Below are 25,444 nucleotides of genomic sequence, written 5' to 3' on the forward strand. Positions count from 1 at the left end.
GCGCAGGGCGCTGAGGCGGGCCAAGTGCCTCGAGGCAATTCGCAGGGCGTTGGAGTTGGACATGGCATTATCCCTACGAAACCTCAGGGCCATGGAACAGGCCCGCCTCCAGGACATAGAACAGGAGTTCGATGATGCCCTGGCCCCGGAAATCGGCAAGTGAGCCGTAGGGCTTGCCCGCCGCCATTGTATAGTTAGTTAGTTTTAGGTTTCATTTATGTTTTTCTTTCATTTGGGGCGCTTGGACTATGCCCCACCTTTTGTAGATAGTTCTTTATTAGGTCGTTTTTTTTTTTTTTTGGTAGGTTTGATTTCAATGGTTGGGCTCATGGACCCTGGATTTGTTATTTGTATATTGTTGAACAGTGGATTTATCGTCTTTTTTTAGTTTTCTTTTTCACCATGGAGCAATGGATTTTACTTATTTCTTTCCCTTTGGATTTGCTTTGTTGGACGGAGACTTTGGACACATTTTCATTTGGATTTATTTGGATTCTGATTTCATATTTTTTTTCATTTTGGAACATGCTGCATTTTATTTCTTATTTCCATTATTGCGTGTTTTCATTTGATTCACTGCATTTTGTGTTGAATACATTTTTGTTTCATACTTCAATGTGTGGTATTCTCTCATTGGTTTCATGCATGTCACAATGTGGGTTTTCACATTCACTGGCACCCGTGTGTGTGTGTGTGTGTGTGTGTGTCATGTGTTGATGTACATACATGCCATTTGGGTTGTTTCATGTAATGGGCATTTCAATGTGGGGTGGATATAATACTTGGTTGGTTCTTTGGGCAGGGGTGGTGTGCGGTGGGGTTTGGGTGGCCATGAGGGCCATTATTGTGGATCATGATGACGTGTTGGGGGTTGGGGGACATGAGTCGGGGCCTGCTGGCAGGTGCCCCTCACTGCTGGGTGGGTGGGGGTGCAGGGGGACATGAGTCGGTGCTCACTGGTGCATGGTGACTTGTGGGCTGGCTGGGGGACATGCCCAGGGTGGATGGGCTACCTGCGGGGCATGCCCAAGGTGGATGGGCTGCCTGCGGGACATGGCCTGGAGTGCATGGTAGTCCCCCTGTGGTGTGGGCTGCCTGCAGGGCCTGGGGAGGGGGGAGAGGGCACACCTGGGAGGACCCACACTGGGGACCCCACGGCTATGGTTGACACCTTTTAACCTCGCTATGCAAAAAGCCTTGGATATCATCGCCCCATCCAAACTGAGAAAACCCAAACCTCGAGCCCACCTGAACTCTTGGTTCACACCCCAGCTCAGAACCCTGCGCAAAGAAAAACGAATTGCGGAATCACATTGGAAAAGCAACCAGTCCGCAGCCAACAAATCGTGCCACCCTTAATTACAAGGAAGCCATATTCCAGGCTAAAAAAGACACTTAGAATAAACGTATCGAACAAGCCAAATCCAACACCAAAGAATTGTTTAGAATCCTAAAAGAACTTGAAACCCCTGTCACTGCACCAGACACTTGCATCAAAGATAGCACTTGGTGTACCAAAATCCAAGAGGCTCTCCTCAGCAAGATTGCCACCCTCCAAATTAAAAATAACAATCAATCAATCCTACAATCCAACCCAACCCTATCCCCACCCTAAACCACCCCATCCCAGACTCTGACTCCTTTTAGCTTCTCTCCACTCTCCATTTCCGAAGTGGAAAAGATCATCACCAGCCCTAAACCGACCAATTGCCAAGGCGACCTCTGCCCGGCACCTATAATCAAGGAAGCAGCTCATGACCTAGCGCCATTCATTACTACGCTCATCAACTCTTCCGTTAGCTCTGGGATCGTACCTGACAATCTGAAGGACATGTGGGTCATACCCCTATTGAAAAAACCTACCCTGGACGCTACTATACCCACAAACTACAGGCCAATCACCACGGTCCCGTTTTTACTCAAAATCCTCGACTGTGCAGCATATCTACAAATTCAAGATTACCTTGACTCTAACAAACTCTTGGGACTTGGGCAATCTGGATTCTGGTCACGTCACGGCACTGAATCTGCCCTCATTGATTTAAAAACACAGATTGAAGATCTAAAAGACAAAGCCAAACTTGCTCTCCTACTCCTCTTGGACCTCTCGGCGGCCTTTGATCTCGTCAATCATGGAATCCTCTGCCACCACCTTAAATCAGCTGCACACTTCTCCGATAAAGCTACAACCTGGAGTAGCTCCTTTTTAGACAATAGATCTATGCGCGTGTTCTCTCCACTAGCAGCCGCCCCACCTGCACCTGTCTCCTGTGGCGTGCCACAAGGATCTTGTGTTTCACCCACGTTGTATAACGTGCTAACCAAACCTCTCTTCGATATCTTGGACTATCTGGGTGTCACACCAACTACGCTGACGACACCCAGATACTAATCCCTATCTCGGGTGACTACACGGCTGACTCCCTCGCTATCAATGTCATCTACCAGGTCATCCAGCCATGGATGGCTCAACACGGACTCTGTCTTAATGATGAAAAGACTGAGCTTCTTATTCTTGGTTCGCCACAAAAACTTACCAAACTCGACCCTGCGTTCAAGTCCTTCATCATCGATGGGAATATTATCCCAACCGCCAAGGACACAAAAACCCTAGGGATCTACAATGACTCGACCCTATCCCTGACCAAACAAACTAACTCAGTCTCTTCCGCAGCGGCTTATTCTAGCCTGTCGGCCTTTCCTCTCCGCAACCGATTGTGTCACCCTGGCTAGAACTCTTTTTTTTTTTATCCAAAATTGATTACTGCAATGCACTGTACCTAGGCACCAATTGCTGCAACCTAAACAAGTTACAAATTGTCCAAAACAATGTGATTAGAGCTGCCCTCAACATTCCCAGGTGCCAACACATATCCGACACCAGACGCAATACTCGCTGGCTCTCAGTCCCACACCGTATCTCCCTGAAAACCCTGGCTCTTACCCACAAATGCCTTCATAACCAAGCTCCCTGGCCAACCGATTTGCCTTCCACAATCCATTAGACCCCGCAGAATGGCTCATTTAAACTGCCTTGAGGTTCCACATTTCAATCTCCAAAGATCAGGTGGAATTAGCTTCCCTATCTTGGCAGCTAAACTCTGGAACACGCTTCCTAATGAGCTTAGAGCAGAACCCTCATTCCTGAGATTCAAACACCTTACGAAAACCTGGCTGGCCGCCCAGGACATTTAGCTCTGGGTTCTCTGCTTAATTTGTACATGTATATATAATCTGCTTGTCCTCTCATTGCTATTATTATACCTGTAAATTCTGTATTATACTTGTAAACTTTGTAATTCTGGTTCTGTCTGTTTTTCTTATGTTGTAACTAAGTGATGCGCCCGGTTGCCCCTCGGCCTGGTGCGCTATACAAATAAATAAAATACAAATACAATTTGCGTGTAATACTCCCCGCGCACTCCCAAAATACACGTACCCCGCTCGCACAAGGCCTATCGCGTGTGATACTCCCTGCGCACCCCTCAGAATACACGTACCCCGCTCGCCAAAGGCCTATTGCGTGTGAAACTTCCCGCGCACCCCCCAAATGCACTGTACCGGCCCTGTGAACTGGTGCAGGGTTAGCGCGGCCCTTTGCACTGCATTGGGGATTTCAATGCCTTATCCTTGCGCAAGGGGCATTGTTGGGGGTGTAACTGGCGCTGCGGGATGTTCTCTGCGCCAGCGCTCAAAATGGCTTTAATATTCCATGAATATGCGGTGCGCCAGAATGCTGTTTAGCGCACACGGCTGGCGCACGATACCTCTCTGCGCTGCTCGTGTGCGCTGCCTCTGGCTGAATCTATGAATTACACTCACAGTGTGAGAGTATATGTTGATGAGATGTTTTGGAAATTAACTTGTTTATCACATCTATGATATAGCGAATAATCATGTGTATGAGTTATTAATTCATTATTGATTTTGCTAATGTAGCTTGTAATTTTATGTATATTGCAATTTTTTTTAAACAAATTTAAATTATTTTTGAATAGAACGGGGAACAATATGACTAAACAATGGGGGAGGGGGATAACATACCCCGGACATTCCCATACAAACTGCAGTTCCCAGGAAGTTACCCACCCCCCTTCCCGGCAAAGTTCCAGATTGGAGTTGCAGTGTGCTCCTTTAGCTGCATCCCCGACCGGACTCTATAGTGTCTGTGTTGCACAAATTCCCCTGAAACGAAGACTGTGCTTCCCTTGATGCTCCTTTTAATGGGGCCGAGTCATTGTTCTCTTGAATTTCAATCTGTGGCCTCCGAATTGTTATAGGTATTTAGGAGCTGGAGCCATTCTGTCTCTACTGAAGTACTTGATCCTCGTAATGTTGCTGCGATATTTTCCATCAAATAGATGTCCCTTGCCACTCCCACCCATCTCTCCTCGTCTGGAGTAGAGCCCTTTTCCAAGTTCTGGCTCGACAGGCTCTTGCTGCCAGGAGTAGGAAGTGTTCCAGGTGCAGGAGTTTGTCCCACTGCTAATCCTTTCGTTCCAGTCCAAATGGCACGAGGCGTGGATCCAGTGGGTAGGGTTCCGCTCCCGCTTCCTTGATCCAACTAAGCACTTCCGACCAGTATGCCTGGACCTTGTAACATGACCACCACATGTGCCAACAGTGGGGGTCAACCGCCGGAAACATCCTGGAAAAGCGCCACCGGGTCATACTGCCACCTATGGAGCAGTTTTAGGGCATGCATCTTGTATTGGCCTGAGATTGAAGTCTTAAATGTCCTCCTGCACAGTCGCTCCCATAGGCTTTCTCCAATTCCAATACCCAAGTCCCTCTCCCGTTTCGCTCTGAGTCCCCTTGTCCTTCCTTCCCTGGGTGTCAGGAGTGCCTTTTACAGGAGGGAGATGAGTCCCTCCATGTCTGCATGTGTATCCAAGACCTTTTCTACTGGGGTGAGTGACATCAGTATGAGCGGCTTCCACTTTTCGGCCATCATTATCCCCTTCAGCCGCAGGTAGAGGAGTGGGGACAACCTACCAATACCTAATGCTTCGAGCTTTTGGATGCTTATGAATGTGTTTTCTTTCACCAATTGACTCACCCTGCAGAGCCCCGCTTCAAACCAGGCTAGATAGTGTTCATGCCCGGGGATCACGCCTCTCACTATGGGGGACCAGATGTGACTCAATGGTGATGGCCAGGTAGTCACCCACGCTTTCCATGTAGTCCCAAGGAACGGGTGTTCTCTGATCCTTCTCGGGAGCTTATCCAATGGGACCCATAGCCATTCTTCACTGTAACGGGACGCAGGTGAAAGTTCTCTAAATACACCCATTGCTTGTTCTCCTCTTCTCTGAGATGAGGGGCCAAGGACCTCAGTTGGCCCGCTCTGTAGTAGGCCTGAAAGTCGGGAAGGGCCACGCCTCCTTTTTCCTTTGGGAGGATGAGGGTCTCTTAGTCTCTTATCCTATTTTGGGTTTTTGGCCTTGCCATATAAATCTCATTATGCACTTCTTGGCTTCCTTCAAATAGTCGTCCGGAACCTCTATGGGGAGCATTTGGAACAGGTATAGCACTCTAGGTAGGAGATTCGTTTTTATTGCGTTTACCCTCCCATCCACGACATCTGTCCTTTACCCCACTCTTCCATTTCCCTAACAATCTTATCAAACAGGAGGGCGGGGGGGTAGTTTGCCCGGCTCAGGTCACCCTCTGGTCTGACTATATTTATCCCTAGATATTTCACCCCCTCCGTCTGAATTTGTAGGCCTAAGGTAGCTAGTTCCGCAAATCCCTATCTGGGTCCGAGGCATAGGGGAAGATACAGATTTACCCACATTCACCTTAAAACCTGAGTAACGTCCATACTCCTATCACTTTCAGGGCTGGCGGGGTGCCATAGGTGGAGCATGACATCATCCGCATAAAGACCCAGTTTATTGCCATTTTAAATGTAGATGAATTTATGAATGTTGTTGTAAGAATATTGAAAGTTTGATTAAATTCAACTAAAACAATAAAAAAAATCCTAATTTAATCTCCTGTTTAATAACAGCCCTGATCGTTGCTCACTCTTCCAATGAGAAATTAATTGTTACAGAATTCAATGGTGGCTGAGCAGGACTTTATCATTATCCGGTTCCCCCAACAAAATCATATAAAATGATGTCATTCTTCTGAGACACTAAGATAAATCATCTTGTGCATCAGTATAATTGTATTGGTATGTGTGCTTACTGCTTTCATTGGAGGTGTGCCACTATCTCTCAGGCATTCGGCATTATACCCCTCAGAAAGAAAAACTTTACGGATCAAACCTCTAAATGAAGGTTTTCAAATTTGTGAAAAAGGCTTGCCAGTTCAAATCTGTGTGTCATAGTGATCCAACATGTAACAATGCCACTTTGTACCATCAATTTAACGTGGTAATACCACCATGCAAGGACTCTAGGCACAGTCAAGTCATTAAAAGGCAGTGCTGCACACCAGGCCGTAACCAATCGACTTTTAAGGAATAAGGGTTCAGGGAATTGTAGTACTCTGGCATCTCTCCACCAATAATAAACTGAGCAGTTGAAGTAGTTCCTATTGAACCACTTGTACACAATCTACATTTTAATAGACAAATTGAGGAAACATTGATTCTAAGTGCACCGCGCCTAAAGGACTCTGAATATTGTACATAATTCCAGTTAGTGCAGTTTTCTTATTCTAATAAACCCTGAGGGTACATACATGTACTTTATAATCTATTGCTCGCTGATGCCCCGTTGTGATAATATTATCTCTGGTGGCTCCATTCGGTTAATGGAGCCACCAAGGGCGCCATTAACCGAATGGAGCCCTTGGTGGCATTTCCCGCCAATTATTTGGCGCTGTCAGTGGTGTTCTCCTTGATTACAGGGTTTTGTGGGGTTTTGTGGTTTGCATTTCTGTTGATTACCCAAGTATCGCAAACATTTGAACCTTTAGATATAAATTGACCAGGTTGCATAACCTTTGTTCTTCTCTTGTCCAGCACAATAGTGAATTAACTATATTTTTTGTTAAGTGTTTTCATTTTCTTTTACACCAACCTCCAAAGAATTAAAATTCTACAGAACTTTAATCGAATAAGTTTGACTCCATTATTATTTTTGTATCAGAGAAGCGCAACCGTAGGGCCTTAATTTTCAGTTCTGCATTTCTATGTGTAATGAATCGTGGAATTGCACCCGTATTTGGGGCACACCTGGTCTCTGTTTACACTGAGTGGTTTTGAAATTGCATTTTGTACGTTGCGTCCCATGGTCTATAGGGATGAGTGCTCAGTGTTACAGTGCACCGAAAAAATAGCTTGCACATAAATGGGAGTGGTAAGCAATGTATGAATTGATAAAGCAACATCCCTTGGCACACACAATCCTTGCTTCTTCGTTCCATGTTCGGTCCTGTCCATCTCGGGGCAAGTAGGATCGGTAACGCTGTGTAAAACCACCCCATGCATGAAACACTTCCCTCATGCCCGACTACTGTGCCTCCATATCTGGGTCTCGCCCTATGTTGCTAAGCCGCCTAAAGCAACCCCCTCTGCCCAGGCACCTCACGTGTGTGTGTGTGTGTGTGTGTGTATCTCATGGTGGGGGGGGGGTCAGGAGGAGGGTCTGGGTATCTGGGAGACCTGTTTAGGAGAATCTGGGCTGAATGCCATGTTGCAGTTGCCATTTGACATGGACTGCACTGCATATGTGTATCGAGCATAAGCCTGTGTAAGCAGGTGAACAGTTACATTTGAGTGACTGCTTCATTTGGACTTTTCCCTGTTTGTTGGAGTTGGTTTTAACACACTGTTTAATTGTGCTTGTAAGAATGCATGTCACTCCACTGACCTCTCCTCTCATTTCAGCTTGGGTCACTGACAGAGAGACATGTCGCAGCGAAGGCGTGGGAGAGGGCGTCCTAGCGTGAACAGCATTGCCTCCACCTCCCAGGTACGTACAGCACCTTCTGCCTGAACTAAGGCAGTACTAATCAGCCAATTGTAAGTAATACATCTGACTCCATTGGAAAAATACAAAATGCACACTAAACTTGAGAAGCCATACACTCTTGCTCCAATCTATGCCAAATCCCTAGTCTCACCCGACCCCCTGATAAGATGTCCCTGTTGCAGAGAGTGTTCATGCATTAAGGAGTGCACTAGCGTTCATGATCGCAATGCCACTCCTATGCCCGACCCAGCACTTTACTTTTTGAAATCATCTGTTGGGTTAACATAGTCACTGGCTCTTCGGTTGGTACACTCCTGTTCATTTCTGAGCAGCTTTGAGGACCGCTCTGTTGAGGCAGGTGACTGAGCAATTCTGATCAGAGACTAGGTTAAGTGTTATGCCACCAAACCACTTCATTTTATACCGTTTCCTAAAAGGTTATTCGCCCAACTGGTACAACCAAGTTCCCCAAAATGCATGCACTAGGGTAAACTACATTTTAAAGTGGCAATGCATTGTGATGTCCCAAATACTCTGAGAAAGTACCTTTCTTCCCGGCCATGGGAATCATTTTATGGCTTTGTATTAAAGAAAATATCGTCATAATTGAGGATCCAGAATTGGCATAAAATGTATTTTTAGAAGATTTATCAATGTAGCTGAAGTGTTGACAGTGACTGCATACATGTGACAACTGCTGCAGCCAAGATATAGTGACTGCACAGTGCCCCTCATCGCTGAACACCAGCCTGGTGCTATTGTAATGGGTTATTTGTAACACGCTTAATACCCAGATGTTTCTAAGTGCAGACCCGGGGATTGAACCTGTGGTGCTCTGCGCCGTCTTGCTTCCAAGACGAAAGCGTTGCCCCTGAGCTACCCTCCCAAGGCAAATGTTATGTTACTTTGCATTTATATAGCGCCTTATATACCATGCTGCTCCATGCATGCACACCTGTCTGTCCCATGCATGCACTCCTGTCAGCTCCAAGCATGCACTCCTGTCAGTCTCATGCAAGCACTCCTCTCCCCCACACGCACTCCTCTCTGCCACACGCAGTCAAATGCGCTCTATTTACCCCGAACCGTTTAGTGTATTCCAAGTTGTTTTATGCACTCCATCCATATATTTTCATCAGTAGCATCTTCATATTTCATTCTTTCCAGCCACCTATGTTATACGTCTGACCCATAAACGTCACTTGTTTCGTCTGTATACGGCACCCGATCATCCGCCTATGGCATCCAATCCGTCAGTATACGGCACTCGTTCAATTCGCGTATGTCGACTGTTCCGTCAACGTGCATCACCTGTTCCATTCACATCCGGCACCCGTTCAATCCGTATATGTGATCAATTCCATTCACGTATATCATTTGTTCTATCCATATAGACTCCATCTACATTCTTCACTCATTCCGTCTGCTTTATGCATTCAGCATCTCTACACGCTTATCCCCCCTCTACGCGCTTATCCCCCCTCTACGCGCTTATCCCCCCTCTACGCGCTCATCCCCCCTCTACGCGCTCATCCCCCCCTCTACGCGCTCATCCCCCCCCTCTACGCGCTCATCCCCCCCCTCTACGCGCTCATCCCCCCCCTCTACGCGCTCATCCCCCCCCTCTACGCGCTCATCCCCCCCCTCTACGCGCTCATCCCCCCTCTACGCGCTCATCCCCCTCTATATATTCACCAGGTCTGTACATTTATCTGTACCAGCGATCTACACACTCTCCACACTTGCGTATTCATCCACTATCCACACTCCTGCGCTCTGCATACTCATCCGCTCTACATACTCCTCTGTTCCACACATTAATCCGGTTTACACTCTTCCGTTCTGCACATTCATCAGTTCTACGCTCTCCTGCATTTTACAAGCTTCTCTGATATTTACGGATTCAACTGCTCTACACGCTCGTCCGCTCTATACACCTAACCATTCTACACACTTCTCTGCTCAGTTTGATCATCTATTCTATTCACTCATCCGATCTATTCACTCATTCACTCATTCAATTTACACACTCGTTTGAACTATATAGTTATCTGTTCTTCCACTCATGCATTCTTCCACACAGCGCATTCATCTGTTCTACAGGCTTTGTCAGTTTTATCTATTGCATCCACGCCATTCACTTCGGTCACTCCTTGCATTAAGTCCATTTCGGGAGTTTAAATCTCTTTACTGTTTCTGTATGATTTATTCTTATTAGCCATTTCACTGCTTTGATCTACTTTTCTCGTTTAATTCTGTTTGTCCTTCTAGCTTATGTTATGGGTTATTGCCTGTCCATTTCTTGCATCAGGTAGTTTGTTGGATTGGTGTCATTGAGATGCTGTTGGTCTGTTGGGTTTGTTTGGTACGGGTTGGTTTTAGGGGAAGAGCCAGGTTTTCAGCAGTTTGCGGAAAGACGATCCTCAGTTAGGCGGATGTGGGGTGGGAGTGAGTTCCACAGCGTGGGTGCCAAGGCTGAGAATGACGATCCGCCTAGTCTGACTGAGTTTGTTTTAGGTATGACTAGTAGACCAGCTGAGCTTGATCTTAAGGTGCGTGGGGGGGTGATGGGGTTTTAGCTTGTCTTGAAGATATTGCGGTCCGGTTTTATGCAGTGCTCGATGGGGGATGCATAAGGTTTTGAAAGCTACTCTTCGTGCTACTGGAAACCAGTGCAGCATCTTAAGGGCTGGGGAGATGTGGTCTCTTGGGCCGAGTGCAAGTAGCATTTTGGCTGCCGCGCTTTGAGCCCTTTGGAGTTTATTCAGTTGGTACGCGTGGACTTCGAGGTATAGGGGGTTTGCGCAGTCGAGTCTTGATATAACGATTGATTGAACCGCAGAGAGTCTGTTGGGAAATGAGAGATATGGAAAGATGCACCTAAGGGTTTTAAGGTGGTAGTGGCAGGACTTTGAGACGTTGTTGACTTGGCGCGAGAGTGTTGGGTCAGAGTCAAGGGTGCATCCAAGATTTTTCACTGAGTTGGAGGGGGTCGGTGAGTTGCCCATGGTGGATGGCCAGGGTAGTGGGTGTGGAAGAAGTTTGGAGTTGCCACATACCATGATTTCCGTTTTGGAGGGGTTTAACAAGAGGTGGCTTTGGGTCATCCAGAGTTCTATGTCCAGGAGGCAGGAGGCCAGGTCAGGTCTGAAGTTGGGTTTTGAGTTCATAAGTTTTAGAATTAGTTGAGTGTCGTCGGCGTAGTTGTAACACAAGATGTTGTGTGATCGAATTATTGGTGGGAGGGTGATCAAGTAGAGATTGAATAGGAGGGCAGATAGGCATGCTCCTTGTGGGACTCCTGTGTTGACTGGTCGGGCTTGGGAGGTATAGGTGGAGAGTAATGGTATTTGGTATCTATCTTTGAGGAATGAAGCTATCCATTTAAGAGCGGTTCCACGAATTCCTAGGGAGTGGAGGCGATCTAGGAGGATTGAGTGATTGATAGTGTCAAAGGAAGCCGATGGGTCAAGAAGGATTAGTGCGGCGCATCCCGCGGAGTCTGCCGTCATTTTAAGGTCATCCCAAATTGAGGTTAAGGTGGTTTCAGTTCCGTGACGGGCTCTGAAACCTGATCGTGTGGGGTCTAGGAGATTGTTGGCTTCGACAGAGGCATTTAGTTGGGAGTAGGTGGTTCGGTCAATGAGTTTGGCAAGGAACTTGGTGTTTGATATGGGCCGGTAGTTTTTTTGGCTCGAGAGGGTCGAGGGAAGGTTTCTTAATTAGAGGTTTGACATGAACCGTTTTGAATGCGTCTGGAAAAATTCCAGAGGAAAGGGAGGCATTTATGATGGATCTTGCGTGTTCTCCTGCGCAGGTTGAAGCAAACATTTCTTTGAGGGTTGTGGCTGGGCAGGGGTACAGCGGAGAGCCAGATGGTTTGCGGGCAGATAGCAGTTTTAGAAATTGCTCTGGTGATATTGGACAAAAGGATTCGAACGTTGGTTGCTTAGTGGTCGCAGCTGGTGGGCTGGCTGGTAAGGGGGGGGGGGGGGAGTATTGCCTGGAGGATGTGAGAGAGCCAGTTTGGTGGCTAGAGTATTTGTTCTTTCGAGAGCCGTGGTGTAAAAGTGGAGGGGGAGAGAGAGTCGCACAGTGATTGTGAGGGAGTCGGGACGGTTGTGGTGCAAGCCGGTTTGGTGAATTCGGCAATGATTTTGTGGAGTTCTTTGCTTGGGTTTTTGCAGTTTAGGATTCAGGAGTTGTTTTGGGCTTTTTTTGCTTTTCCGGATTTCGGCCTTGTACTGGTAAAGGTGATGGGCCAAGGTGACTCTGCTCTCCTGGGTTTTGTCTTTCTACCATTTGCGTTCTAGGTATTTATATAGTTGTTTAGTGGTCTTCAGCTCAGAGTGAACCATCTGGGGAAGAGGCCACGGCAGGTTCATGGTTTGCAAGGGGGTGTGAGCCCCATCAGAGATACGTTGAGCCATGAGTCAAAGGTGTCTGGGGTTAGTTGTTTAGTGAGTTGGAGCTGGAGACTGGAGACTGGAGGAGTGCGTTGGCTAGGTCCGGGACGATTATTCATTTTTTCCAGCATTTGCGTAGATTCGGAGGTTCAGATTCAAGGACGGGAAGGGGGTCGGGTGAGCGAATGGCGAAAGAGAGAATGAAGTGATCGGATCAGATGATGGGGTGGGGGGGGTTTAGATGAATCATGGTGTTGGAGCTAAAGATGGCATCAAGAGTGTGTCCTTTATAGTGAGTCGGGCCATTTATGTGGGGTTGGAGGTTAATTGCATCTAAACCGTCAACCAGAGAGTGTGTCATAGGGTTGGTGGGCATGTCGAGCCATATGTTGAAGTCTCCAAGAAGGGTGAGGTAGGGATGGTTTAGTTGAAGGGTGGCAATGGAGTCGCAGAGGTTGTTTGCGAATTGTCTATCGTAGCCAGGGGGCCTGTAGATAATTAGGAAGCTGTGTGAGCGCGACGGAGAGAGGGATAATTTAACAAGGAGAGATTCGTAGGAAGGAATGGAAGGTTGGTTGTCGATGATTGAGGCGTGGAAGAGAGATTTGAAGACTAATTCTACTCCCCCCCCCTCCTCTAGAGGGACGGTCCAGTGGGATGAGGGAGTAGTCGGGGGATGGCTTCATTAGCGATTGGTGCGAAGCCGTCAGAGAACCAGGTCTCGGTGATAAAAACCAGGTCTGGTTTCTCTGAGGCGAGGAGGTCAAAGATGCAGTGTCTGTTTTTTGCTACGGATCGGGCATTAAATGGGACGCAGTTCACATCGGTAGCTGAGGTTGGTCTCGGAGCTGGAGCGGAAGGGGGTGGTGGCGGAGAGAGTGGAATCGGGAGAGGGGGAGGGAGGGTGATGATCGATGGTAATAGTGGGCGAGCAGAAAAATTGCTGGTATTCGGGCGGAATTGGGTGGCTGCAAGGGTTGGGATTATCAGGATTGGCTCGGGGGATTTGAAGGAGGGGTGTGGGCGGTTAGGAGTTTCAGTTTCAGTTGCAGTTGATGAGAAATCGAGGGAGAGGAGTTTCAGGAAGGGTGAAGCCAGAGGGGAAGGAGACGATTGGGAGAATGTGGTGGTGGGTCTCCACAGGGGGGGTGAGGAGTGCTGAGAGATTGAGGGGGACCAGGTACGTTTCCTCTTTAGTTTTTTTTTTTTGGGATTGGAGTGTGAGAGAGGGTAGGGGATTAGAGGGGGACAGTGATGCGGCTTCGGTTCTTGCTAAGGCTAGGCGTGCACTTTTTAGGGAGGGGAACGGTTGCGGTCGGGGTGGGGGGGGGGGGGAGTGCCAGGGGTTTGTGGGCAAGGCGGGGGGTGGATGAATGCAGGGTAGGGTGTGCCCGGGATGATAGTGAGGGGAGCGGGCTTTGTTAACGTTGGCTGGTCGGTGGTGGGGTTCGGCGGAGGTGTGGCCTTAGGGGTGGTTGGTTCGCCATTGAGCCCCTCTGGCTTGGTGTTTGGAGAGTGGAATGGTAGGGAGTGCGAAGGAGGGTGGGATGGCAGGTAGATCGGGAAGTGGGGGCGGTCTAGGGTGGTTGTTTCCGACAGGCTCTGGTGCACTGGGTGCACTCATTTTGGACTTTTAGGTGCAGTCTAGGAGGGTTTTCTAATTGTATTCTGAATTCAGTGGGGGCACGCTATTAGGGACACTTCCAAGTTCAATTTGCACAGAGATAATATTCGACTATTAGGTGTACTTCTAGATTCAACTGTACACAGAGATATTAGGGTATTAGGTAATATTAGGAACACTTATAAGTTTGACTGTACTCAGGGATGATGTATAGGGATGATATTAGGTCTATCTCTAGATTCAGTTTTGTATAGAGGGAGTTTTAGGCAATTCGACACAGTTCTGGATTCTACATTACACAGATATACTATTAGGTATACTTTTAACTTCGACTTTGCGCAGAAGGGGTATTTAGGCGCGCTTCTAACCTTAATGCTGTCGTGTACACAACTAATTTGATCTAGGCGCAGAGAGACTAATTTGGACACTAGTCAGATCAATTGGGGTACGCTAATGGGCACATTTCTCTCAAATCGACTTTATACAGGGAAGGTATTGGGCTATTCGGCACAGTTCTGGATTCTAGAATCAACTTTGCACAGAGAGGTTATTAGTGAGATTAGTTGGTTCAACCAGGCTATTAGACTATTAAAATATAGGGCACACTTCTAAATGCAACTTTTGCAGAGAGGTTATTGGTCACACTTTTAGATTCAGCTTTTGCAGAGTCTATTGGGCACACTTCTAAATTCAACTTTCACCTATAGTTTAAATTCAACTTTCACAGAGAGTCTGTTGGGCACAGATTAAATTCAACTTCTAGGTGCACTTCTAAGTTTGACAGAGGGGCTATTGGGACACTTCTAAATTCAACTTTCAATGAGCGGCTGTTGGGCTCACTTCTAAATTCAACTTTCAGTGAGCGGCTTTTGGATACACTTCTAAATTCAAAGAGAGGCTATTGGGCGCATTTCTAAATTCAACTTTCAAATAGAGGCTATTGGCCACACTTCTAAATTCAACTTTCAATGGGCGGTTATTGGGCATACTTCTAAATTCAACTTTCAATGAGCGACTGTTGGGGACACTTCTAAATTCAACATTCAATCAGGGGCTATTGGGCACACTTCTAAATTCAAAGAGCGGCTATTGGGCACACTTCTAAATTCAACTTTCAATGAGCGACTGTTGGGCACACTTCTGAATTCAAAGAGAGGCTATTGGGCACCCTTCTAAATTGAAAGAGAGGCAATTGGGCGCACTTCTAAATTCAGCATTCAATAAGTGGCTATTGGGCACACTTCTAAATTCAACTTTCAAAGAAAGGCTATTGGGCACACTTCTAAATTCAACATTCAATGAGCGACTGTTGGGCACACTTCGAAAATCAAAGAGAGGCTATTGGGCGCACTTCTAAATTCAACATTCAATGAGGGGCTATTGGGCACACTTCTAAATTTAACTTTCAATGAGCAACTGTTGGGCACACTTCTAAATTGAGAGAGAGGCTATTGGGCACACTTCTAAATTCAACTTTCAATGAGCGATTGTTGGGCACACTTCTAAATTCCAAGAGAGGCTATTGGGCACACTTCTAAATTCCGCATTCAATGAGCGACTATTGGGCACACTTCTAAATTCAGCTTTCAATAAGCGGCTATTGGGCACACTTCTAAATTCAAAGAGAGGCTATTGGGCGCACTTCTAAATTCAACATTCAATGAGCGACTGTTGGGCGCACTTCTAAATTCAACATTCAATGAGCGACTGTTGGGCACACTTCTAAATTCAACATTGAATGAGCGACTGTTGGGCGCACTTCTAAATTCAAATTTTACATGTATAGGACTGAGTTTCCAAATCCAATTATATTACAGAAATGGGATTCTAGGTTGAGTGGTAGGGTAGTATGGCGAGAAGTAATTGCTTCTCCCGACCTTGCCACACGTACTTATTGTCGGCTTCTTGCTTCTCCTGCGGATACTGCCTGGAGCAGTCACTGAAGGAGCCGTCCTTCGCCTTGGGTCCTTAGCCAGTGGGCTGCCGGGCAGAGGGCTGCCCTGGAGGACTGGGTATGAATGGGAGTCCTCTTGTCAGGACCAATCAGAGTGGTAGGAGGGAGGCGGGCTTGGGAACCAGGACGCGCAGAGCGGTGGCTGCGCGTGGGGGGAAAGAGGATGGATGCAATGTGGATGGGGGGGGTCCAACCAGCACTTCAAGGTGCTCCAAAATTATAGCAGGCCCAAAGCACACGGAGTAAGCTACCAATCAGGGGAGGTGGGCGGGCTGGGAGGCGGGAGGGAAGGAACAAGGAAGTGGGGAGAGGGATCGGGCACAAAGGGATTGGGCTCCAACCAAGGGGGAAAAAAACAATATGAAAGGCTTGGCATGGTCCAAGAGGGGCTAGATTTCAGGTCCACTCACCTTGCACAGACACAATAAGGATGCGTGCAGGGAGAGACCACGGCTGTTAGGCCCAAAGCACACCAGTGAACCAGTGTGAGCCATTGACCTCCGGAGAAAGCTTTGATCCGGTCACCACAGCAAAGGGGCTGTCGTCAACAGTTTATTTTCTTTTTAAATGGACTTTTAATAAAGCGCACGTTAAACCCTAATGGAGTGAAAGGCTGCTGTACGAAAACCAACTGTACAATAAAACAAATAAGTGTAGACCGTGCCATAAGTAAAATAGTATAAATATAACATGAACTAAAAACGGGATATGTGCTGCAAAGAGGTGTTTATACTATAGAAGAACGAGATTACGTAAAGCCGAGCCTAATGGCAACATATTTATGGTCGAAACACCACTTGTGTGTATGTTGGGCAGTGGGGCATAAATAAATGGGCCTTTTTGCCTTTAAGATGAGGCAATTGTAAATGTTGTTAGCAAATTGTCTTGGAGGGTGATCCCAAAGTAAGACGCTGCATGAAAGCCTATAAAGAACTTGGCCAGCTAAAATGTGGGGATTGCTAATTGTAGTACTGCCAAATACTTGGATTGTATGGGGCAAGTGCCTAGAAGGCGACGTGTCCACCCTTGCCCAAGAATGGAGCACATAGGGGGTACCTCATGCAGTTGAAAAATATTGGGTTTGATCCAAAGGAATTTATGTGGATTAGTGATCATTAGATCGCCTCAGTTCAGGACATCCACTGAGGCACGAATGAACAAGGTGGAAATCCTGAATGAATGACGCACACAACAGTAGGTTGCCTGGAACATGTATGCTTGCTGTCAAAATGGAGTAGGAGGCCTTGGTTAATTAGTGGTTTTGGTATATTCTCTAACTAGCTAAAAGTACCCGTACTCTGCACGGGTTCTGTAGACCGACATGATAACACGCTCATCAATTGTTGAAAATCAATGATCCTGTCGGTCACTGTTCCGAGTCGCTTCTCGCTTGATGGGATTTGCACTCTGAAGTAAACTGCACTGAGAATGGGCACGTGTGGCTGACTGACATACCCCGGAGCAGACGTGGAAGGGAGGCGAGAGTTGGCGTGCTGCAGCATATTGGGATCTTCTGTTCGCTCAGAGGCCGCCTCACCCTGGCACTGTGCATTGCATTGCGAATATCTCGTAAACGGTGCATCCAAGGATCTTGAAACATGGTTTTTGAAAGTTTTGTTCCTCCCGTCAAGATGCTTCGAATGAGCTTTGTCCCAGGGCTGAAATTCACGAAAACGAGGTGAGGTGTCCAAATGGCATGTAGCCAGTAATGTCCAGAGGTTCCTAACGGTAACTATGCAAAATTTGGTGCAGATTGGTGTAACAGTGTGGGATTGTATAAGGAATTTCTGCTTTGTGTGTGTGTGTGTATGTATATATATATATATATATATATATATATATATATATATATATATTTCTGAGGCTTGTGGAATCTGCTTAGATCACATGCTGTGCATAGGCCGACATCTAGTGGAAGCTGCGGAGTATTACAGTTTGTTTTTCGAAGTCGAAAAATGGGCGTCGACACAGGGCGTGCCAGTAATACTATCCCTAGTGTGACGTCCCCTGTACCCATGATCCCTCACGCGTCTAGGATCCCCAGATTGTTTTTTTCCGCCATTCTGGTCGGAAGCACTTCATCGGAGTTCCCTGGCTTTGCCATAGTTTCACTCTAAACTAATTCTAATTTGCCCCGTTTGGCCAACCTTTCGTCGATCAACATCTCGACGCCGAACCGGGGAGGAGATCAACGTCGAATACCCGACGGATTGGGCCTTGAGGCTTCCGCCTCGGCTCGGGCCTGGGCCGCTGGCCTCGGCCCTACAAGTAGGGAGAGTGGGGGTGGTACACTTCCACACTCGACACCTTATTACCTACACACACTTGCCCGCTGCCCACAGGCGCGTATGGAGGGTACGCCCTTTCAGTTTTGCCCCAAGTGTAATAAGAAATACCCTTGGGTAGATAAGCACGCTACGTGCAACCTTTGCCTACCCAGAGACCACCCCGAGACGGGTTGCAGGGCCTGTAGCAGGTTTAAGGCAAAAACTCTTAAGGACCGCTCCACCAAGCGTTGGGCCCACCACGCCAAGCTAGCAGCTATGGAGGCGGAGGGTACCTTCAGCGACGGCAGCGACGCCGAACTTTCGGACGGCGAGGGCACCAAGGCGTCGAAAGACAGCCGAACGCACGTCCCCGGCCTCGGAAGGTCGTCCGTCCCGGCGACTATGGGGAAGTCCCCCGGCGACAAAAGCGTTACACATACACACGCTAAACACAAAAAATCCACCCGAGATTCGACGTCGTCGAAACCTCGGAAAGAGGCACAGAAGGAGCGGTCCGAAAGGACGTCCTCTGGGCGGTCCCGGTCGAGGTCGCCGCACGACGTCGGGCAAGCCTCCACACTTGCACAGAGTGCCTCGACCATTAATATCCCGGAAGATCAATCGTCCGAAGACGAACACGACTTCCACCCCCAGCCTGCACCCCAGGAAAAGGGTACATCACTTGGGAGTAAAGAGGGGCCAGTTTCGAAGGCTAGTTCGAAAGACAGGGATTCCACCTCCGATCCTCGACGCCAGGCGTCGAAAGATAAGGGAAAGGGGAAACACACTTCCACCCACGGGGAAGGGGGTAAACAGCAAAGGAAACAACCCTTGCAGTCCTCCACTACAAAAGAACTGACCAAGTCTTCTCAGGGCCAATCCATAGAAAGTCCCAGCAAGGTCACCCCAAGCTCAAAACTCTGGTCATGCGAGGACATTGACAGAGTAATGTCAAGGATGTCTTCCTTGGCGAATTTTTTCGAAAGACACCCTGAACAACTCCTAGCTTTAAACCCTCAGGAAGATTCTCCCTCAGGGTCTAGGGACCCTATCCCCTCAAATAAAAGACCCCGGGTCGAGACACCATTTAGGCCTTTAGACCCCATCGAGGTCCAACCCTATTCTTACCTCTTCCCTACAGACCAAGGAAACTCTTCCCTTATAGAAGGTCAGGAAATTGACACGCCAGAAGATCCTGCAGGATCAGATTATTACGGCGAAGACGAAGACGAGGATGAGCCAGAAAATAGCCCAGATATTTTCAGAATGGACTCACCAGTCGAAAGGGAAGCCCCAGTGTCTGACTCCCCAATAGATAATCAGCCCCTCCTGAATGAACTGCTCTTTCGGGCAGCTAACCACTTCCACATAGACACACAAGGTGTCCAGGAAGAAAGGGACTTTGCGGAAGAACTAATAGGGGAAAGGAAGCCAGTAGCCCAGACCATTCCCATCCTAAAATCTGTTCAACGCAGAATAGCACCATCCCTTGTCAACCCAAACCTGACAAGACCTGTAAATCCGAGAGTGGAGAAGCTGTTTAAAGCAGCCCAGTCGGACCCCCTATATATTAGAGGTCAACTTAAGCCAGACTCTCTAGTAGTAACCAACACCCGCAAAAGAGCTGGTACACCATTATCTTCCTCTGAGGCTCCCCCCGACAAAGAAAGTAAAAAACTTTATAGTTTTGGCAGGAAAGTAGCTTCCACGGCAGCCTACCAAGCCAGAATCGCGAATTCCACCACACTGTTGGCTAGCTACAACTGTCACCAGTGGGAAGAAGTGGCAGCACTAATAGACTCTGCTCCCGAACCCCTTAAAAGCCAGCTAGCTCGCATTTGTGCGGAAGGAAGGAACGTGTCAGGCTGCACGGTAAAAGCAACTCTGGACGCCGCTGACAATGCGGGTAGACTTATAGCAGAGGGGACTGTCATCAAAAGGCATGCTTGGTTGAGGCAGTCGGGATTCAAAGCAGAAACACAAGCTGCGCTCTTAGACAAACCAGTGGAAAGTGATCTCCTGTTTGGGAAGGCAGTCGAGGACGCTCTAAAAAACGCTAAGGAAGAATTCGACACCCTCAAATCCCTTGGCCAGTTAACTACCAAACCACCTAACCAAAGAGGGAATGGCAATTTTCGTCGCCCCCGCGGCCAAAATTCCAATAGAGGAAATAGCTACTCCCACACCCAGGGTACACAGTGGAACACCAGCTCACAACAGTCTACCCAGGCGTATGGTAGGGGTAGTAAAAGAGGACGGGGTAGAGGCAGAGGCAGCCCCAGTAAAGGAGGAGGCACGCCTCCACCAAAGCAGTGACGCTCAGTTCAGGGTCCCTTCCCATGCAACCCCAGTAGGGGGACGAATATCAAGTTTCACCCAGGCATGGGAAGGGATAACATCCGACAGATGGGTGCTGTCAACAGTATCCAATGGGTACTGCATAGAACTACTGCAACGTCCCCTAAACCATCCTCCAAGACAAAAAGTCCACTCTTTACAACATCAGAAGATCCTCCTCGAGGAGATCGCCATTCTGCTAGAAAAGGACGCGATAGAACTCGTCCCGGGACACCAGGTAAACAAGGGTATCTATTCAACTTACTTCCTTGTGCCAAAGAAAGATTTAACAATGCGTCCAGTTTTAGACTTACGGCCTGCCAACAAGTATGTCAAGCCCCAAAAATTCCGTATGACCACACTACAAGAGGTAATCCCACTCCTAAAAAAGGGGGATTACATGGCAACCTTGGATATGAAAGATGCCTATTTTCATATTTCCATGCTCCCGGCGCACAGAAAATACTTGCGCTTCAAGGTGGACAGTCGCCACTACCAATTCAAGGTACTGCCCTTCGGGATAGCTTCTGCACCAAGGGTTTTCACCAAGGTACTGGCGGTGGCAGCTGCACACCTACGCAGGGAGGCAATCCCAGTGTACCCTTATCTGGACGACTGGCTCATAACGGGGGAAACCCCAGGAATCTGCAGGTCAAACATTCAGAGGACCATCGACCTCCTCCACGAATTAGGCTTCTCCATCAACGAGAAAAAGTCAAGTCTGGTGCCAAGCACCTCAAAACAGTTTCTAGGAGCTATCCTAGATACTCAGAAAGGATTGACCTTCCCTTCGGAAGAAAGAATTCGGAACATACTTCTGCAAATTCCGCATTATCAGTCAGGTCAACAGATAACAGTACGCAAAGCTATGCGGTTACTCGGCATGATGGCGTCATGCATTTACCTGGTCCCCCACGCGCGTCTGCGCATGCGTCCCATGCAGGAATGGTTGGCGAAACAGTGGTCTCAGGCAAGTGGTCAGTGGGACGATCTAGTGGTCGTTTCGCCAACACTCGTACAGAACCTACACTGGTGGACAAGAGAGAATCTCGCAAAGGGGAAACCCTTTTACGATCCCGAAGTACAGGCAGTGGTGACTACAGATGCATGCCTGACGGGGTGGGGAGCTCACCATCTCCACCACACAGCTCAGGGTCTCTGGTCTCACTCAGTAGCCAAGAACCACATCAATCTGCTAGAGCTTCTGGCAGTATTCCGAGCGCTGCAGGCGTTCGAGCCCCATCTACTAAACTTGTCGGTGCAGATCAGGACGGACAGCACGACAGCCATGTTCTATCTGAACAAGCAAGGAGGGACTCGTTCGCCAAATCTGTCCAAGCTTGCCCAGAAAATATGGATATGGGCACTCAGACGGAACATCTTCCTGTCATCGCAACATGTTCCAGGGGAGCTCAATTCCCTAGCGGATGCTCTAAGCAGAGACTCCCTCCCAGAAGAACACGAGTGGGTCCTTCACAAAGACGTAGTAGAAAATCTCTTCTCTCAGTGGGGTTTCCCCACTATAGACCTATTCGCCACAAGCGAAAACAAACAATGCCCAGGATTTGCATCCAGGTTCCCACAACCGGACTCCCAGGGGAATGCCCTGTGGATAAACTGGTCAGGGATGTTTGCGTACGCTTTCCCACCAACTCCCCTCATCAGGAAGGTGGTGTACAAGATGAACAAGGAATCGATGACGCTCATCCTAGTTGCTCCCATGTGGGCGAGACAACCATGGTTTCCACACCTACGCAGGATGGCGGTATGCGAGCCCATCAGACTCCCAGCCTGGTACAACCTTCTGTCCCAGCAACAAGGTCAAACAGTGCATCAGGAACCCAACTCTATGAACCTAGCAGCATGGCTCCTGAAGTCATAGAGTTTGGACATCTCAAATTACCACAGAGGTGTATGGACATTCTAAAAGAGTCTAGGAAACCAAATACAAGGCACTGTTACTTTGACAAGTGGAAAAGATTCGTTATCTGGTGCCAGAGTAAACAAATCAACCCGGTTGATTGCACTCCTTCCAACGTTGTAACATACATGCTCCACCTACTGGATGCAAGGTTGGTTTTTAACTCTCTGAAAGTACACCTGGCAGCCCTCTCAGCCTACACCACATCCCATAACAAGGTTTCGTGGTGGAAAGTACCAGTGGTTAAAGCCTTCATGGAAGGAGTAAAGAGACTTCACCCTCCTATCTCGAACCCACCGCCAGGATGGGATCTCAATGTGGTGCTATCTAAGCTCATGGGGCCCCCCTTCGAACCCATGCATAAAAGTAGTCTCAAACACCTGACTTATAAAACGGCCTTCTTAGTAGCCATTACCTCCATAAGAAGGGTCAGTGAAATTCAGGCTCTGTCAGTGCAAGATCCTTTCTTTACTATCCACAAGGACAAACTGGTTTTACGCACACACCCTAGATTCTCACCAAAATTCATATCCAAGTTCCATGTAAACCAGTCCATCGAGCTTCCGGCTTTCTTCCAAAACCCACAGAGCTCAGCTGAGGTGAAACTACACACCCTAGATGTGCGTAGGGCGGTCTTATACTATGTAAATAAAACCAGACCGCTAAGGAAAACAGATCAACTGTTTGTCTCCGTAGCTACAGGCAGAGAGGGGGATCGCGTCTCTAAGGGCGCTATCTCAAAGTGGATTATCAACTGTATACAGCTGTGTTACTCTCTTTCTTTCTGAAAAAACTCTGCCTTTTACGCCAAGGGCCCACTCTACCAGAGGCATTGGGGCCACTCTGGCTTTCATTGCAAATGTTCCCCTTGACACCATTTGCAAAGCAGCTACTTGGAGCTCTATTCACACTTTTACTCAGCATTACTGCATTGACACTCATTCCAAGGCAGATACACAAGTGGGACAAGCGGTTCTAAGACACCTGTTTGCTCATGACCCTTCTCACATCCCACCTCCTTCTTCTGGTACTGCTCGCTAATCTATGCACAGCATGTGATCTAAGCAGATTCCACAAGCCTCAGAAGGGATACATTACTCACCGTAATCGTATTTCTGATGCTTGTATCTGCTTAGATTCACATGCGACCCACCCTTCCTCCCCTCCGAGAGAAGGCGCATGGTTGCTTGTAGTCTTACCTTTCTGTCTATCTGCTTGGACTATCTGTACTCACGCTACTCCTCATGCTACCTCATGTCAGGAAAAACACAATCTGGGGATCCTAGACGCGTGAGGGATCATGGGTACAGGGGACGTCACACTAGGGATAGTATTACTGGCACGCCCTGTGTCGACGCCCATTTTTCGACTTCGAAAAACAAACTGTAATACTCCGCAGCTTCCACTAGATGTCGGCCTATGCACAGCATGTGAATCTAAGCAGATACAAGCATCAGAAATACGATTACGGTGAGTAATGTATCCCATATATATATATAAAAAACAGGGAAAGGTGCGCACTTCCAGTTCTCTGCATAACCTGTGTATTGGCACAGAAACCGGTCGGAGGAGAACACCAGTGGCCTGGAAGGTTATGCAGAGAATTGGAGTGCGCACCTTTCCTTGTTTTTTCTATCTATATATATATATATATATATATATATATATATGAGAGATATAGCACTAGAGGATGCAATTTGTATCACAAACGTATGAGAATCTTTAGAAATGATATGCACTTTCTCTGACTAGCTAGTGATTAAACTTGAAGTAGGTTAGATTTTGAGAAAAGCCACATACTGTGGGGTGCATTTAAAGTCCCCAAACAGACGTCCCTTTCACATGATTGGCAGGATTTTAAACACCGAAACAAAAATGGCCTGGCCTTTGTTTTTCAAGTAAAATTAAAGAGCCATGTGGAAAGGGGCCTGCCTACCTGTCATAAGCAACATTTTAATTTACAAAGGAAGGAGGAATCAAAGATTCCTGTCACATGGAAAACAGGATTTTAAGCATTGAAAACAAAAACGGCCTGCACATGTGTGTGCAAATAAAAAACGTTTTTAAAAAACAAAAGTGAAAAAGATATCACTACTCACAGAAAAATGTCAATAAAATAAAACATGGTGGTGTGGGTTAACAAAGAACAATGTATATTCTGTTTCACCCACCAAACTCCAGTGACATTTAAAGAACCACTTTGTCTTCATGAAAACAATGTCAGCCCAATACCCTTTTGCTGGCTGTGGGGAAAACTTCACGTCCCATCTAATGGACAACCACAATAAAATGTCCTGCTACAAAGCGTCAAAATTCATTGTTCTTCAGTCCTGCTGGCTCTGAAAGCATTGACTCCAAGAAAAGTTACCGCTTGGCTGGATCATGACTAAAATGTGTGAAAATGGGGGCACCCACTTCAAAGAGCAAGCTTCCAACACAAAGGAGACTGATAAAGGCACAAGCCGACCCAGTGAAAACAAATGGCCGGAAGGCAGAAAAGGGCCACTTGTCCCATATGAAGATCCATAATTAATTTAAAAGGACTGGTATTGTTTAGGCCTTTTTCTCTGCCATCATAAGGCAGATGGATTTCATCTATGTACCATCTTTTATTTAATTACTATCAGATTTTGGGGATATAAAATTCATCCATAATGGCTATCTAAGATGTGTTCTGGCTGATCTGAACATGTTCCAAATGTGAGCGTTGGTGAGCGGGTGGAAAATGAAATTGGGGATATGTTTAATAACTTACATATTCATAACTGTTGTGCTTTTTATGGAAATGGCAGAGAGGTGCCACATGGCCATACTACATGATGTGGATTTGGTGGTCGGCTTATCTAATTTCCCATGATTAGCAGAAGTTGCTAGTAAAATTATGAAGTTGTGATACATAACTAGTTTTTGCCAACATGTTGAAAGGAGAATAAAGGGGTGATTACAAATGGCAATTGCCATATGTTGCTCCAGACCCCTAAACCAATCCTGACTTGGAGGCTGTGTT

At 47.3% G+C, this 25,444-nt stretch overlaps 1 protein-coding gene across 4 annotated transcripts in view; it reads left to right on the top strand.

The window, feature by feature from the left end:
- The window catches only part of LOC138567285 (non-structural maintenance of chromosomes element 3 homolog), a 192,929-nt gene that overhangs the window by 84,278 nt on the left and 83,207 nt on the right, over nt 1-25,444 (top strand). For all 4 annotated transcript variants that reach the window (XM_069645336.1, XM_069645335.1, XM_069645338.1 and 1 more), the window contains exon 2: nt 7,844-7,928. In XM_069645336.1, the coding sequence (XP_069501437.1) occupies nt 7,866-7,928 (63 nt within the window). In that variant the 5' untranslated portion in view covers nt 7,844-7,865. The remainder of the gene's footprint in view (nt 1-7,843; nt 7,929-25,444) is intronic.

The sequence above is a fragment of the Ambystoma mexicanum genome, chromosome 2p (assembly GCF_040938575.1).
Source record: "Ambystoma mexicanum isolate Mex_15411 chromosome 2p, UKY_AmexF1_1, whole genome shotgun sequence".
NCBI lineage: Eukaryota > Metazoa > Chordata > Amphibia > Caudata > Ambystomatidae > Ambystoma > Ambystoma mexicanum.